The sequence below is a fragment of the Eleutherodactylus coqui genome, chromosome 7 (assembly GCF_035609145.1).
Source record: "Eleutherodactylus coqui strain aEleCoq1 chromosome 7, aEleCoq1.hap1, whole genome shotgun sequence".
In the NCBI taxonomy this organism is placed as follows: Eukaryota; Metazoa; Chordata; class Amphibia; order Anura; family Eleutherodactylidae; genus Eleutherodactylus; species Eleutherodactylus coqui.
The window spans coordinates 86,019,483-86,036,573 of record NC_089843.1 but is presented as its reverse complement, the minus strand read 5'-3'; the positions used below and the strand labels follow the sequence as shown (position 1 = coordinate 86,036,573).

At 42.9% G+C, this 17,091-nt stretch overlaps 1 protein-coding gene across 1 annotated transcript in view; it reads left to right on the top strand.

The window, feature by feature from the left end:
* The window catches only part of LOC136572601 (nuclear body protein SP140-like protein), a 58,546-nt gene that overhangs the window by 30,542 nt on the left and 10,913 nt on the right, over positions 1-17,091 (top strand). The window contains exons 8-13 of the mRNA XM_066573325.1: positions 948-992; positions 3,704-3,757; positions 4,493-4,552; positions 9,290-9,349; positions 11,762-11,875; positions 14,591-14,701. Of these exons, the coding sequence (XP_066429422.1) occupies positions 948-992; positions 3,704-3,757; positions 4,493-4,552; positions 9,290-9,349; positions 11,762-11,875; positions 14,591-14,701 (444 nt within the window). The remainder of the gene's footprint in view (positions 1-947; positions 993-3,703; positions 3,758-4,492; positions 4,553-9,289; positions 9,350-11,761; positions 11,876-14,590; positions 14,702-17,091) is intronic.

Below are 17,091 nucleotides of genomic sequence, written 5' to 3'. Positions count from 1 at the left end.
GGCTATGGCATCGAAGCGCCAGAGCCTATTTTGGCGCTTCAATGCGCCAGAGATTGTTAGAAATGTGTGTCGGGCCTCGTCCAACACTGGAGCTATGAAAGGAAATCTTAATGTTGGACAAGGATTGACATTGGACTGGAAAGGACTACATTTTTCATACACTGAAAAATATCTTTTTGTGTATGCCACTTTTGGTACTGAAGAAGTGAAAAAGATTGCACCATGGAGGGAGTTAATGGGAACCTTAACCCTTTCCAATTCACTGTCTGATCTCTGAAGACATTGTGATTTAAGGCTGTATAGCTCCGATGTTGGAAGACGTCCGTCAGGGTTCTCTTACTGTATATTGCCAGCCTTTCTGCTGTCGGAGCCTATCCAACCTGTCACCTCATGCAGTACTGGCTTTAGCCAGCATATAGCATCATTGTATAACGGCAGAAAAAGAGTAAGCCCCCTAGGAAAACCAGGATACAAATTGGATTGGAAATGGTTAATTGTTTACTCCCAGAAGAGAATCATCTGTCCTGTTGATGTGATGAACACACAGGTATTCGTTTTGTACCATCTCCAGTACAGCTATGTGTCTTGTAACAAGCCCTGTGTGCCCATCACATCAACAGGATAGATCATCCAATGCAAATAAACCATGAAATTTCTGAATAACAACAAGCGGAGATCTTGAAATTCGCAAGGAATGGATTCAAAAAGCATATCCGAAAATGATTAGTTTTTCATTTTAAAGAAGTCTAGTCTTTAAATACTTGTTGAATGTGTCATGCCCCTATTTAATGACACATAAAACAAGAGTAGTAGATGTTATAAATGTAAGTAGAGTTCTGTAATGGTCTGCTGTGTGGATACATATGTGTAAAGTAGAATAATGCCTAATAAGTAACAAGTTTTGCATACATGTGTGTTTAATTAAAATCGGCTATTGCATTTTGCAGGTTTAAATGCAGCATTGACACTTGACATCTATGCGCTGTCTACAGGTATTTACTCTTACATTGCTTTCTAAGGCCAGGCTTACACGACTGTATGTTAATGGCGTATTACCCACTCAGTTTTTGTATACGGAATTCGCAGTAGCAATCTCCCATGCTGCTCCTCAGAACTGTGCAAAATATGTACGTTAAAAAAAAAAAAAAAAAGCAGCGTATTCTATTTTTGCCTATATACATGCCAAGATAGTGCATGGGGATTGGCGGCGCGCAAGTATGCGTGTCTTTGCGTGCTTGCGCCTGTGGCATGCAGCTAGTTACGGCCCTGTGAGCCCAGCCTAATATGTTAAACTTCAGGTTCATCTCTGAACACAAACTTGCATATATACAATGTATTGTATAGTCCACTTTACAATGTGCAGAACTTTAATAAATTACTTCCCAGCTTTACATCTCCTGGCAAAAACCCTTCATTGAAAAACGAACTGTCCCAGAATGCAGTGCAGCAGAGAGCATTACTTCGTGGGAGCTCAGTTGAGGTATCACAAGGGTGACTTGTACCTTTTAGGCCTCGTTTACATGGTAAAATTCCTCCACGGATTTTGGTGTGGATTACACGTCCACATCTGCAATGAAATCCGCACCGCTTTAGCATTCTATTGAGCGCCCTGTAAATCCACACGCTAGTTCATATGGTGCAGTTTTTTACACGTGAAAATTTTCAAATTCACATTGTGGAAAAGGAGAATTTAACACCCACCCATTCAAGTCTATCTAAAAGTAATATACTTACCGTGGCACCTGAGAGCTGCTTCGGCACTCCAGAGCCATGGCATCTGGCAAGTGATGTCACCAGAGAGGTCCCTAAGAGGTCTAGCACGTCACTGATGATGTCGCTGTTGGGTCTTTCATTGACTGCAGTGGTCACGCGGTTAAACGTGACCACTGCAACCAAAGTAACTAGAAGACTCTAGGACTAGAACATGTGGTGGGGCAGCACTGCAATAGCTTATCTTCCACAGCGGAAAATATGTTGCGGGATTTGGTGTGGATTTTGACACAGATTTGACCGCATTTAAAGAAATGAAATCTCCACTGATAATCTGCAACATATATCAATTCCGATCTGGATTCCAATAGGATTTTCCTCATACCATGCGGATGAGGTTTGCTAAAATCTTATTCACATGGCTTGTATTGTAAATGCTGTGGATTTTCTATGCGTAACTTCTGCAGAATTTACACACCATGTGCACATACTACTAAAGGGGTAATGGTTTAAATACCGTATATACTCAAGTATAAGCCTAGTTTTTCAGCACATTTTTTTGTGCTGAAAAAGCCCCCCTCGGCTTATACTCGAGTCAGGGAAGGCTTAAAAAAAAACCCTCCATACTCACCTCCCAGCTGGCGTCTGTGTCCCTGGCGGCGGTGCGGCAGGCTGCTTAAATTCTCTCCGCTGTCATCCCACGCCGTCCTCTTTGCTCAGCTCTGTCATCCCCCGCCATCAGCGCTGTGTAAGTAAGAGCTGTGATTGGATCGAGCGTCAGCCAATCACAGCCATTGCTCGATCATTTACAGCCAATCAAGCTGCTTTAGAATTTTCCCCACTGTCATCTCCCTGCTCAGCTTTCAAATTCCCTGCTGTCAGTGCTGTGTAAGTAAGCGCTGTGATTGGATCGAACGCCAGCTGTGATTGGCTGGCGCTCAATCCAATCACAGCGCTTACTTATGCAGCACTGACAGAGCCAAGCAGAGAGGACAGCGGGGAGAATTCAAGCAGCTTGTCACACAGACACAGACGCCATCTGGGAGGGGAGTATGGAGGGGTTTTTTTTTTACCTAGTATATACTTTAGTATAGGTTGGCTTATACTCCAGTCAATACGTTTTCCCATTTTTTTTGTGGTGAAACTTATTGTCTCGGCTTATACTCGGGTTGGCTAATACTCGAGTATATACGGTAATTTATTTCTGTAGTATATATTTATTAAACATTGATCTCATGTAATAATCACCCCCAACTAGGCCACCATATTGAATTCTTGTCCCAATCTGTTTTCAGTGAACACAGCTCTCTACAGCCACCACATCCATTGGCCACGGATGTACAGAAGTGCTAGACAGTAGGACACTGATGAGGTCATTTGGACATCCTCTGTAGAGTTGACCATAGGAAAGTGTCTATACCAGAGGCATACCCATAGGGGCTAATATTAATCAGATCAATTCAGACAGAAATCATATATTGGGGTATATGGAAATCACAGAGTGAATACACCACTCGGGACCACCCTCTATTAGCCTGAGTGGAAAACTGCTAAGAAAAAGTGGCTGCCACTATGGTGGACTTTTTCAGACCATTCATTCTCCTGCTGGAGCATTTTGTGGCTCAGCTTACTCGATAATAATGGCTGAGTGCTGTGAATTATTAGGCCGATGGTGATCCGATGATCGTCAAGGTGGACTTCTTTTAAATTAAAAAAAAAAAGCTTATTTGGTTAAGTTAACCCCTTTGGAGGAAGATGGCACGGAACAATATTTTTCCACTCTTTGCTTTACCCGTGCTCCATTGCAGAGCAGTCTTCTCCTACAGTAGGTACAACTATGTTAGATATATAGGCACTTCTGTAATCTCGCCACTAAAGTTAGTCGTAGAATGGTTAACCTCATCTTCTCACAATTTCCCTATACAGTTTAGAAAAACCTTAACTTTCTATAGCTATGATGCTGTGACATTAACATTTTAGTAATCTTTTTCAGTATCCTGTAAAGGGAAAACCACGGAAACAGAAGACTCCAGTATAGCTATTGCAGGTATTCATGTAACCATATGCACTATTACAATTCACCTGTATAGCTTCATCACTTTCACTATTGCCATAGCAAGATGGGTAGAAGGGAATTTTCACACTAGGACTATACTTCTTAGGGATTTCCCTGTTTGTTTTGTTGTTCTTTACTTTTTCTCACACAATTCTCACTAAATTAATGTAATTTAAATGCTAACGTCTATGATACTTCTAAAAATCCTTGTTTTGTGTCTACAGCTCTTATGCAGACCTATGTGTCTCCATGGTTACAGACTACAAACAAACCCTTTGTAGTATGATATTCATACTCCCTTCTATCTGTCCCCTAGCCTTTTTAACTTAGATAAAAATATAAGTACATTTAATAAATTGGATATGATCATAATTAGAGATGAGCGATCGTACTCTGTTTGGGTGTTTTTGCACTCGAGCACCGCTCTTTCCGAGTAACTGACTACTCAGACAAAAATATTCGGGGGACGCCGGGGGGCAGGGGGCGGTGTGGTGGAGCGGGGGGTAGCAGTGGGGAACAGGGGGGAGCTCTCTCTCTTTCTCCCCCCCCCCCCTCCCCTCTGCAACCCCCCGCTCACCCCCTGCGCCCCCCGAATCTTTTCGTCCGAGTAGTCAGTTACTCAGAAAAAGCGGTGCTCGAGTGCAAAAACACCTGAACCGAGTACGCTCGCTCATCTTTAATCATAATAGATATTAATTCTTGACCTTTTCTATACTCTGTTTTCAGTGATAGTGAAAGATGAAGTTATGGAACTACCTGACCAGAACTCGACTACACCTTCCACAGGTATATCTACATCAGCATCACATCACTAATAGGTTATTCAAGGCAGACCGAGGCCTCAGCTTTGTTATTTCTCCAATACGCAAGTCTTCTAAAAATATACCTCTTGTCACACCATTTTACACCAAGAATTGTTAAGTTGATTTTGACTCTTGGTGACCATATTAATAGTGTTTCTTCTGGATTACCTGTCTTCTGTTTAGGTCTTTATGCTTTTGTTCAACTCTTTTGAGCATAAATGTCTTGTATTGAACTGGATTTTCTCATAATAAATCTTGATTCTTGATTTTTTTTTTTACCCCAAGTTGGTCATTTGTCAAAATCCACTTGCATATTTTTCGCTAAGTCTTTGACGACTTAATTAATTTTCTTGTTCTTTCCCTTCACCACAACCATAGTCTCAAAAAATACCATAGAATTGCCAATTTGACCTTTCCTCTTATAGACACTGCTTTGGGAATGTTATCTATATAGTACCATTAAGCATCTTTCTTGTCCAAAATTGATCCTGCCTAGTAAACCCAAACTCCCACTATGCCTGTCTGTCTGATTTGCTGTGTCATCGCCATCAACTAAAAAATTGTCATATCCTATTCTTTCTACATATTTACTGAATGCCCAATTTATTCACTACCCTCAAGAGCTTCTCTGGTAAAGTCAATTAGTTCTTAATTTTCTTTTGCCCTCGAATGATTGCAGTCTTATATGAAAGTGAAAAAAGAGACATTCTGGAGCACCAATCCAATGAACCTTCCCCAGGTAGTTACTTTACAGTATATTACATAGTAACATAGTATGTAAGGCTGAATGAAGACAATGTCCATCTAGTCCAGCCTGTTTATCCTCCTGTGTTTTTGATCCAGAGGAAGGCAAAAAAAAAAAAAAGAGCAGAAGCCAAATAGCCCTTTTTGGGGAAAAATTCCTTCCCGACTCCCTAATGGCAATCAGACTAATCCCTGGATCAACCCCTAATGGTTCCTACCTGCTTGTATACCCGGATTAACAATTAACCTAAGATTTATATCCTGTAATATCCTTCCGCTCCAGAAAGACATCAAGTCCCCTTTTAAACTCCTCTATGGATCCTGCCATCACCACATCCTCAGGCAGAAAGTTCCACATACTCACTGCTCTTACAGTAAAGAACCCTTTTCTGTGTTGGTGATGAAACCTGCTTTCCTATTGACATGCATTGTAACTTGGTAAATAAAGTTATGGTTGTATGACCATGTTATTTCAAAACAATGTGAAAGAAATGCACAGATGGTAAAAGTGGTTATATATAATCTACCAGGAAACCCTTTTACCATCTGTGCGTTTCTTTCACATTGTTTTAGGTGCTGCAATAACCTTGTCATACAACCATAACTTTATTTACCAAGTTAAAATGCATGTCAATATAGTATAGATTAACTACCTGGGGAAGGTTCATTGGATTCGTGCTCTAGAGTGTCTCTTTATATATTGCAGTGGACCCTTAACATACAATATTAATTGGTTCCATGATGACCATTGTATAATGAAAATCTTGTATGTTAAAATCATAACTCTATGTAAAACTGGTAATTGGTTCAGAATCCCCCAAAATGTCATACAAAGATAATACATTACAGAAAATTAAGTAGATAACTAATACATATAAAGCAAGTCCTTACATATAAAATCAGAGCTGCTGAAAGATGTAAATCGCTTTCTATGGTGAGGAGAAGAACGTCTTCAGGGTCCTGTACAGAGCACACAATGTACCAGAAAATAACATGGAATGGTCCTCACCTGGTGTCTAAAGCAGCAGTTCATCCATGCACAGGTGTAAAGGGCAGTACAGGACATGTACTGTAGCACTGCACTGTAGGGAGGTGCTATTATACAGCTAACTAGTGCAGTTACTGCAGTGATGTAGGGTTTTACCAGTGTAATGCCCATGCGGGTTCACTGGGTTTTCCATCACATTTTGCATGCTGCAGATCTGGACAGTCTTTGATAATGGCCCAATAAATAACCATTGTTTGCTGAAAATATTGCATCCTGAAGCCCTTTCACAGGTATCTTGAGAACTCCCTCTGTGCGTGTGTGCGTGCGTGTGTGCGTACGTGTGTGTGCGTGCGTGCGCGCGCATATGATAAACGTATAAAGGTAAATCTCACTTTGTCAAAAAAATTGAAGCGCCTGGAAAGAGTTGATGTATTGCTGCAAAACCAAACTTCACAACTCTAAAAATTTACATATCAGAATGGCGAAGTGATTAGATGAACTGTGTTGTCCCCTGAGGCCCTAAAAGTGGTTCCACCCTTGGCCTATAAAAGGCTCTCAGAGGCTACTTGTGTGTAGTGACCTCCTCTTCTGCTTGTGTAGAGCTTGTTGACCACTAGACGCCTCTACGGCACAGAGAAGAGATTTTGCCCAATTAGCATAATTTGAGAGGTAGCATATTATTGGAATGCAAGAAGCTGGGTAGTCATATCGACGTATTGCCCGCCACATTGGCCATTCTTCCTAGACTGTTAGGAGGTGTTGGGACCAGTGGATGCATGAGGGCACACACACAAGGTGACTGGACTCAGGATGCCCTCAACAAACCACCAGTAGAGAGGGTCATCTTGTGATCCGACAAGCCCAAGCAGCTCCAATGGTTTCATTGTCCGTCATCAGGAGACAGGTGACACCATTGTTACATCCCCTGTGTTTGTCAGAACCATTTCCAGGCACTTGGCTGAAGGCCCTTTTTGTCTCATGGTGTCCATTGGATGTATTGCTTTTGACACCCACCATCACCTCCATTTGCAGTGGTGTCATGAAAGGCCAAACTGGACTGCTACAAAGTGGAACCAGGTTGTCTTCAGCGACAAATCCAGGTTCAGTTTGGGCACTGACAATAGCTGTGTTCGTGTCTGGAGACCTCAGGGCGAGCAGCTTAATCCTGCCTTTACTGTAGACTGGCACACTGCCCCCACTGCTGGTGTGATGGTCTGGGGGTGGCCATCGCATATGACAGTCGGTCACCCCTTGTAGTGGTACAAGGGGCAATGACAGCTCAGCGATATGTTCAGGACATCCTGCAGCCACATGTGTTCCTCTCATGGCGGCTTCCAAGAGACCTTTTCCAGCAGATAATGCTCGGCCACACACAGCAAGAATGTCACAGGAATGTCTCCACAACATTGTCACACTTTCGTGGCCTGCCTGGTCATCAGGTTTATCACCAATAGAACGTGTATATGCACTATCTGGGACCTCAACTTTGACAGATTATGAGTTTGCACGATCTAGAGGCTCAGTTACAGCAAATGTGAACTGATATGCTGCCAAGCTACAGGCGGCCCAACAGGGTACTAGGGCCTCCATGCTCACCCATATCACATCTTGTGTCCAAGCAAGAGGCAGTACAACAGGGTACTAGAGCCTCCATGCCCACCTGTATCACATCTTGTATCCAAGCTAGAGGTGGTATAACAGGGTACTAGAGCCTCCATGCCCGCCCGCATTACATCTTGTATCCAAGCGAGAGGTGGTATAACAGGGTACTTGAGCCTCCATGCCCGCCCGCATCACATCTTGTATCCAAGCTAGAGGTGGTATAACAGGGCACTAGAGCCTCCCTTCAAGTGATCAGTTTTCCACATTAAATTCTCCTTTTGCTCTGATAGTGTAATCTCTTACTTATATGGATGGATAGATAGATAAACAACCCTGTGCAAATAAATTGTAAGGTGCAAATTGAGACCTAGGATGTATCTAAATTCTTCTATACAAATCTAGTCCTGACTTTACTGTTCTTTATTGGTATTGGGACATCAACTTTCGTGGAATTTTATAGTGCTGGGGTAAAACATTGTAACTATTACAGTATAGTACTGACAAGTGAACGCAATTACGACATACATTAGGTATGATCCCTAACTACAAGCTTACAATCTGTAAGGAACAGGGAATAGATCCAAGAGGTCAGGGGATGGAGTAAGAAGCTCCAGACCTCTGAGGTGGAGATATTGTTGGAAAACTAGTTGTGGCGAGGGAGTTCCAGAAGATGGGACAAGCAAGAGAAGTCTCGTATGCAGAGGTGGGTTACATGTCAGTTGGTATTTGTGAATTAACCCTTTCCAATCCACTGTCTGACCTCTGAAGACCTCATGATTTAAGGCTGTACAGCTCTGAAGTAGAAAGACATCCGTCGGGGTTCTCTTACTGTATATTGCCAGTCTCTCTGCTGTCGGAGCCTATCCTAAGTGTCACCTCATGCAGTGATGGCTTTAGCCAGCACATAGCGCCATTGTATAACGGCAGAAAAAGAGTGAGCCCACTAGGAAAACCAGGATACAAATTGGGTTGGAAAGGGTTAAAGAATGAATATAGGCTGGAGCAGATTTTGATAGGGTATTGTAGGTTAGGGCAAGAACTTTGCTTGATGGGGGGGGGGGGGACTGGGTGAAGGGTGTAACATTTGAGAGTTTAGGAAAGATTGAATATGTGCCAGGCTACAAACAACAGTGTTACCATAATCTAAACAGGATATTATTAGCATTTGTTTGTCTCTTCGGTGAGGAAGGCACAGATACGGGACATCTCTTTGGGGTTGGAAATTGCAAGAGCTAGTGAGAGTGTAAATGTGGGTTTTGTTAACATACACAATATTTTTTAGGTATGGGAGCAGGTTGTGATGAGGGAAAGACTGAGTCTATGATGCAGTTAGGATACATTGTGCTACAATGTTTTGGACTAACTTTTCTGATACTTTTGTTACAGTATTCCCAAAGGATGAAATTGCAGAAACATCAGAACAGGACTCCAGAGAACCTTTCCAAGGTACTTCTATTCACATCAACCTTACTCAAGTGCAGTTAAAGCAACCAGATGCAAGACAAGTGGAGGAGCTGTAATTCCTCAAAGTGTAACTGCGCTTTCTAAAAAGTTTTGACATGTCGAAGGTCTGGATCACTGGAAGTCCAGCTGCTGAGACTGCCATCAATTGCTAGAACGAATCCACTAAAGTGCTTATCCAAGCTCTGTCACTGCTCACTAGCTCAAGAAAGGCCCATAGACCTTCTATTGAGCCTGTCTTCAGCTAGTGAGCAGTCATAGCACCCAGAGCTTCAGCTGGCTCATCCTAGAATCGGTGGGGTCTCAGCAGCCAAACCCTCCAGCGATCAAAACTTTTGACATGTCACTATGACATGTCAAAAGGTTTTAGAAAACCGCTCCACTTTAACACCAATATAATTTTGAAGTAGTTCATACAAACCAGTCTAATACATAGAAATGTAACTAGTATTATTTTGCAAGTTGAGGCATATCTCAAAATAAGCCGGAAAGAATATGCTCATTAGCTAATTTTGCCTTAGTTTGGTGGTTAGAGGTTTTGGAGAACTCCACACTGACTGGCTATCTTTAGGCTAGACCATCAGTATTTGATCAGTGAAGGTCCAATCACCATTTACCCTGCTTATCAGCACAGTGAAGGAGCCCCACAGTCAGTTAAAGGTCGTTAGTTCCAAATTTTCAACTATGAGCGCAATTGAAGTAAATAGGAATGCTAGTTCATACATTATTGGTAAAGCTTTGGTCCCAAATTTGGTCCTGAAGCTATATTATACATTTACTGCATCAGTTTTTATGCCCGATGTATGTGTGGATGAAAGGAAGTGACATCCCCGTCCCCTCAGACACAATTCAGGAAGAGGGCTGTAAATCTAAAACAAGTCCATTATCCAAGTGGTGTAATTGTATGCTGCCGCTTATGTAGTGTGGAAATATAGTAATTCCAAGTGAACTGCCGAATGTTTTAATGTTGGTTTTAAAGGAATATTTTCAGGAAAAATGCTATTCATGGCTTATGCTCAGGATAGGTCATCAATAATTGATGATTCTGGGCCCTGGGCATTCAGCTGATTGGGCGCCTGCTGATAATCCCACAGATACATAGGGGTCAGAGGGGAAGCTTCTGCTCCGAAGTCCTGTGTAATAGCCAGTGTTTGTAACTCCAGGAGGAGCTTACAAGTTACAAGCACCAGCCACTGCACGGGGATCGGAGCAGTGGCTTCTGTTCCAGCCCCTGTGTATTTGTGGCGGATCCTAGTCTATCAACTATTGATGACTTAATCATGAGCATAGGTCATCCATAGTATTTCTCCCTGTTAAAAAACCTTAAATAACTTATTTGTTGGATTACTAAAGGGGTTGTCCTGGATTAGTAAAACCTGCTTGCATTATTCCAGAGATGGTGCCACACCTGTGCATGGGTTATGTCTTGTTATTGGTGCTCAGCTCCATTGCCGAGAATAGGACTGGACTGCACTACCAGATACAACCTGTTTTGTGAAGAAAGCAGGCATGTTTTTCTACAGGCGAACAACCCTTTTATTGTAATTTTCTGCAATGTTTTAGGAGTTTTTACTTACTTTTTATTTTCGTACAACTAGTTCTTGTTTTCTAACGTGATTAGGCTTTTAGTTTTAAAAAATTAGAAACAATTATTTCAGGAAGTCTTTACTGCCACCAGCACCACAATCCTCACATGATTACAGTGACCAATAGAGGTATTCGCATTGCTGATGTCTGTAAGCTATAGGTAAAATTTACGGTGTGGAAGACTTCTTAAAGGGGTTTTCCAGGGAGAATACTACTGATGTCTTATCAGGATAGGTTCATTGGCTGGGGTCTGTCACTCGGGACCCCAACCGATCAGCTGAGCGGGTGTATGCTGTCAGCTGAGGTCAGAGCGGAGGTCTCCTAACTGACCTCTGTGTAGTGACCGGCGCTTGTAACTGCAGGCACGGCTCTTATTGAAATCGATGAAAGCTGTGCCTGCAGTTACAAGCGCTGGCCACTACACAGAGGTCGGCATGGAGAGGTCCGCTGCTTCAGCTCTGACCTCTGTTTATTTGCGGCGCTGACAGCATGCACCTGTTTAGCTGATTGACCGGGGTCCGTCGCTCAGGACCTCAACCGATCAACTAATGATGACCTATCCTGAGGATAGGTCATCAGTAGTATTCTCCTTGGAAAACCCCTTTTATGCTATTTATTGCAGTTTTTTGGAGATGGAAGACGTACTCGACGCTTAATTCTCGTTCTGAGCTGGCATTGTTTTATGCAGTCTATACATTGGTATTCACGTGTAACGTGATAACTCGATATAAGTCACATTTTGTCCTTGTTAGAGAAAGTTGTTTTTAATGTACTAGTTAAAATATTGACCTACACTATGGTATTATACAGGCTCAGATGAGGCTTTGCTGTCATCGGTCAGAAAATCAAGGATGCAGAATAATAGTTTTTATGACCCACCAGACCATGACTGTGAATATATGAATGGAGAACAGGAGTGTAAAGGTTTGTATTCTGGAGATTGAAAATGAAATTTGCTACTTCTCATCATTCACTGCACACATGCATTTGATGTGATTAGTTTGCTACTGTAAGTATTCTGAAGATCCTTTTTTACAACTATTATAATATTACTTTATTGAGGCAAAAATCTAATAATGCAGATTCCAAAAGATAGCGATGACTTCATTAAGGCCTCTGATCACATTGATTCCCACAGGTATTTTTCTTATAAAGACCATAAAAATTTAATAGCCCATCCCGTGACTCGTCCTCTGTCCAGATACCCACCTATCTCGCTACTCTCCTTTGCCTCAAAGCTATCCAACATATCCACTGCTATTAACACATTCATTGACTTGGCCCTCTCCTGGATCTCCTCATATCTCATCAACCAAAAACTTAGTGTCTCCTAGTTGCACACCACACTCATCCTCTCTTTGTTAATGTCTCTCAAGGCTCTGCTCAGGGAAACCAACTCTCATAGAATCATAGAATGTTAGAGTAGGAAGGGACCTCCAGGGTCATCGGGTCCAACCCCCTGCTCAGTGCAGGATTCACTAAATCATCCCAGACAGATGTCTGTCCAGCCTTTGTTTGAACACTACCATTGAAGGAGAACTCACCACCTCCCATGGTAACCTGTTCCACTCACTGATCATCCTCACTGTCAGAAAGTTTTTTTCTAATATCTAATCTGTGTCTCCTCTCTTTCAGTTTCATCCCATTGTTTCTAGTCTTTCCTTGGGCACATGACAATAGAGCTGATTCCTCTGCACTGTGACAGCCCTTCAGATATTTGTAGACAGCTATTAAAGGGGTTGTCCCGCGAAAGCAAGTGGGGTTATACACTTCTGTATGGCCATATTAATGCACTTTGTAATGTACAGAAGTTATTCACTTACCTGTTCCGTTGCTGGCGTCCTCGTCTCCATGGTGCCGTCTAATTTCAGCGTCTAATCGCCCGATTAGACGCGCTTGCGCAGTCCGGTCTTCTCTCTGGTGAATGGGGTCGCTCGTGCCGGAGAGCTAGTCCTCGTAGCTCCGCCCCGTCACGTGTGCCGATTCCAGCCAATCAGGAGGCTGGAATCGGCAATGGACCGCACAGAGCCCACGGTGCACCATGGAAGAAGACCCGCGGTGCATCGTGGGTGAAGATCCCTGCGGCCATCTTAGTAAGGTAAGGAAGAAGTCACCGCAGCGTGGGGATTCGGGTAAGTACTAAACGGTTTTTTTTTTTAACACATGCATTGGGTTTGTCTTGCGCCGAACGGGGGGCCTATTGAATTTAAAAAAAAACCGTTTCGGCGCGGAACAACCCCTTTAAGTCTCCTCTCAGCCATCTTTTTTGCAAGCTAAACATTCCCATATCTTTTAAGCATTCCTCATAGGACATAAATTGCAGACCGCTCACCATCTTGGTATTTCTTCTCTGAACTTGCTCCAGTATGTCTGTCTTTTTTTTTAAGTGGGATGCCCAGAACTGGACACAGTATTCCAGATGAAATCTGACTAAGGAAGAGTAGAGGGAGATAATTACCTCACGTGATCTAGACTCTATGCTGCTCTTAATACATCCCAGAATTGTGTTTGCCTTTTTGGCTGCTGCATCACATTGTTGACTCATGTTCAGTCTGTGAACTATTAGTATACCCAAGTCTTTTTCACATGTGCTGCTGCTTAGCCCAATTCCTCCCATTCTGTAGGTGCTTTTTTCATTTTTCTTGCCCAGATGTAGGACTTTGCATTTCTCCTTGTTAAATACCATTCTGTTAGTCACAACAACTCTTTAAGCTTTTCTAGATCTTTTTGAATCCTCTCTCTCTCTTCTCTAGTGTCAGCTATCCCTCCTAACTTTGTGTCATCGGTAAATTTGATCACATTCACCCCAATTCACTCCTCCAGATCATTTTATATAAATGTTGAACACCACTGGGCCTAGGACAGAGCCTAGTGGTACCCCACTTGATACATTCTTCCACTTTGATGTGCAGCCATTTATCACCAGTCTTTGAGTACAATTACTCTTTATGTAAATCCTAGGAAAGCTCATAAAATCTCATGGCTTTTAAAACCGTTCTTATTCTAATGACACTGAAATCTATCTCTCTAACCACTTGTCCTCTTGTTCTTTTACCACTTCACCTCTGCCAGAACCTAGACTGACTAGCTATCCCCAGACAAATACACTTCAAAATACTCAGTGATCTACAAGGAGTCCCCCACAATCTTTCCATTTCATACATCTCTGCCCTAATTTCCTGATAACTCCCCATAACTATTCTTCAGTCCTCATAAGACATTTCTTTCTCTGCTGTCCGCCTTACATCATTGTCTTCAAGATTTCACTTGTACCTTTGCCTAAACTCTAGAACTGCACTGCATAAGGGCACGTTCACATAGGCCTATCTATGTCAGATCCACATCTGCACATACATTTATCCCCAGTCAGCGGGACGAAACTGTGGCAGTTGCCTGACACTGTTTCTCCACCAAAACCGTACCAGGAGCTGGCAAATTAATTCGTTTTTTTTTAAGCAGCTTCTACCCTCGCCTTCTTTTACCTAACTGTTAATTATGATGAATTGTATGTAATTGAAAATGTATATTTTTATACTTTGCAATCCATATAACATGATTACTCAATATGGTCCTAGTCTATACTTGTTAGAGTAAGGTTGCTTTAAACTGCCCTTTTTATCAACTTGCACCATATTACAGATTCAGATGGCACTTCGCCAACGACAGTGAGAAAATGCAGAATGCAGCCTATAAATTATTCCGAACCTCCAGATCTTGACTGGGAAGCCGATAATGAAATGAAAGACAAAGGTTTGTGTACCTATGATAAGTAGTGAGCTTTGTTTATGATTCAGAAATTGCACAATATAGTTGCTAAGAGTTCTTTGAATCCTCTGTTGCAACTATTCTTGCTATAATAACAATAATTTTTCCTCTGTTCACATTAATCCGTACAGCTTATCTTCCTTGTAGGATCCTAAAATATAAATAGTACATGAATTATTGTGCACTGCATGGCTTGCAATACAAGGATTCTAGCCTTGTCCATCGATAACCACATCCACCCTGCTGCATTGCAGCTGACCAGATGATCTGCTGATCGGTAGGGATCCTGAGCGGCAGTCCCTTGCCGATCAGCTGTTGACTACCTATCTTGAGGATAAGTCATCAATAGTAAAATTCCCAGAATACCCCTTTAAATTTGAGTTTTTCCATATGTAAACTATAAAGTACATTTCAGAAAGACCACATTTGTGACCTCCATAAGCTGGAAACCTACCAAAATGACCCTTCTAACAGAGATTATTATAATATGACATTTGTTTAAATGTAGTAGGGATATCACCAAGATTATAGTTTGTTTCTCACAGACAGGATGGTCAGCACAATAGTAGACCTTATTAGAATCGATGTCCGGGAAACCCTACTTTTTGCCTATTCATTGGCATAACTAGCAGGGTAGCATATGTAGCAGCTACCGTGGGATCCAGCAGCCGGTGGGTCTGTCCCATTCAAAGGTGAGATTCAGTTATGCCTAAGAAAGGGGTCAGTGGAAAATTGTAGGCTGATCTCTAAGAAGTCAAAGAAAGAAGATGAGGACAAAAGATTTAGATTGAACACCAACATTTTATAAGCTAGTCATCTGTGGACCTCATAAAGGTGGTCATGGTGGAGTAGGCCTCATTTTCCATTATGCCATTAAGTCCTTGGTTATTGGCACTACACAGGAAAGTGTATCAGAGCTCATTCAGTATATTTATAGGAGTATCCCCATCTAGGGAATTGTATTTCAGTGTGTTTGAAATCACAAAACAATGCATTCACCCATGACATAGAAGAGGTGGTCTATTTCCCTGGCAACAAACATAAAGAACCAGAGGGCAGAGGAATCAATAACTACAATATCTGGAGAACGGAGCATTTTGGAAATAAACATCTAATGGAGTACCCTCTTTAATAGAGATGAGCGAGTATACACGCTAAGGCACATTACTCGAGCGAGTAGTGCCTTAGCCGAGTATCTCCCCGCTCGTCTCTAAAGATTCGGGGGCCGGCGCGGGTGACAGGTGAGTTGCGGCGGGGAGCGGGGGGGGGAGAGAGGCAGAGAGAGAGATCTCTCCTCCGTTCCTCGCCGCTCCCCGCACGCCGGCCCCCGAATGCTTAGAGATGAGCAGGGTGATACTCGGCTAAGGCACTACTCGCTCGAGTAATGTGCCTTAGCGAGTATACTCACTCATCTCTACTCTTTAACTCTTAGGCCTCATGTCCACGGGGAAAATCAGATCCGCTGCAGATTCTCAATGGAGAATCTGCAGCGGGTCCCTCCTGCCCCGCGGACATGAGCGCCGAAAATAGCAATTTAAAAGCATTTACCTATCCGGCGCGGGCGGGGAAGGTCAGCTGTTCCTCACGGCCGGATCTTCATTTTCGGCCGGCGGATGAATTCCTGACGCCGGCGGCACGTTGCCGGCACGTCGTCGACGTGCCGCGCGCATGCGCCGGGCACATCCGCCGAGCCGAAGCAAGGGAGATGCGGCCGTGAGGAAGAGCAGAGCTTCGCGGCCCGCTGCGGGTGAGTAAATGCTTTAAATTCCTATTTTAGGTCTCCCGCGGATCCGGACGGCTTCCATAGGCTTCAATAGAAGCCCGCGGGAGCCGTCCCCGTGGGAGACCCGCATGAAAATGGAGCATGGTCCAGATTTTTTCATGCTCCGTTTTTTTTAAAATCACTTTTATTGACGATCCGCGGGTATTTATGTACCCGCGGGTGGTCAATGCATCCCTATGGGATGCGGATCCGCACGCGGGAGATCCGCTGCGGATCCTAAATCATATTTTCCCCGTGGACATGAGCCCTTAGGCTTGTTTCAGACTACCTTTATGTCTCCAGTGCCTCTTCTGTCCAGGGCTTCTGTTTTCTATGAAGAGAACTAGATAGTGATGGAACCATAGAGATCAATAGTTTCCATTCCTGTCAGTCTACTCTGTCAGGCGAGGATTTTGCTTTTCCATCTAGTTTAAAAGACTGACTGACATGGAAACTGTGAGGCCAAAAAAGATCTTCATCTCACATATTGAACCATATGATTCTGTTCCGGTTTCTGTCCCTAAGTTGTTTTCTGAAAACCTCGAATAGAAATGGTGTTTGGAACCAAAAAAAAAACCCCTAGTCTGAAAGACCCCTTAGACATACCAAATGT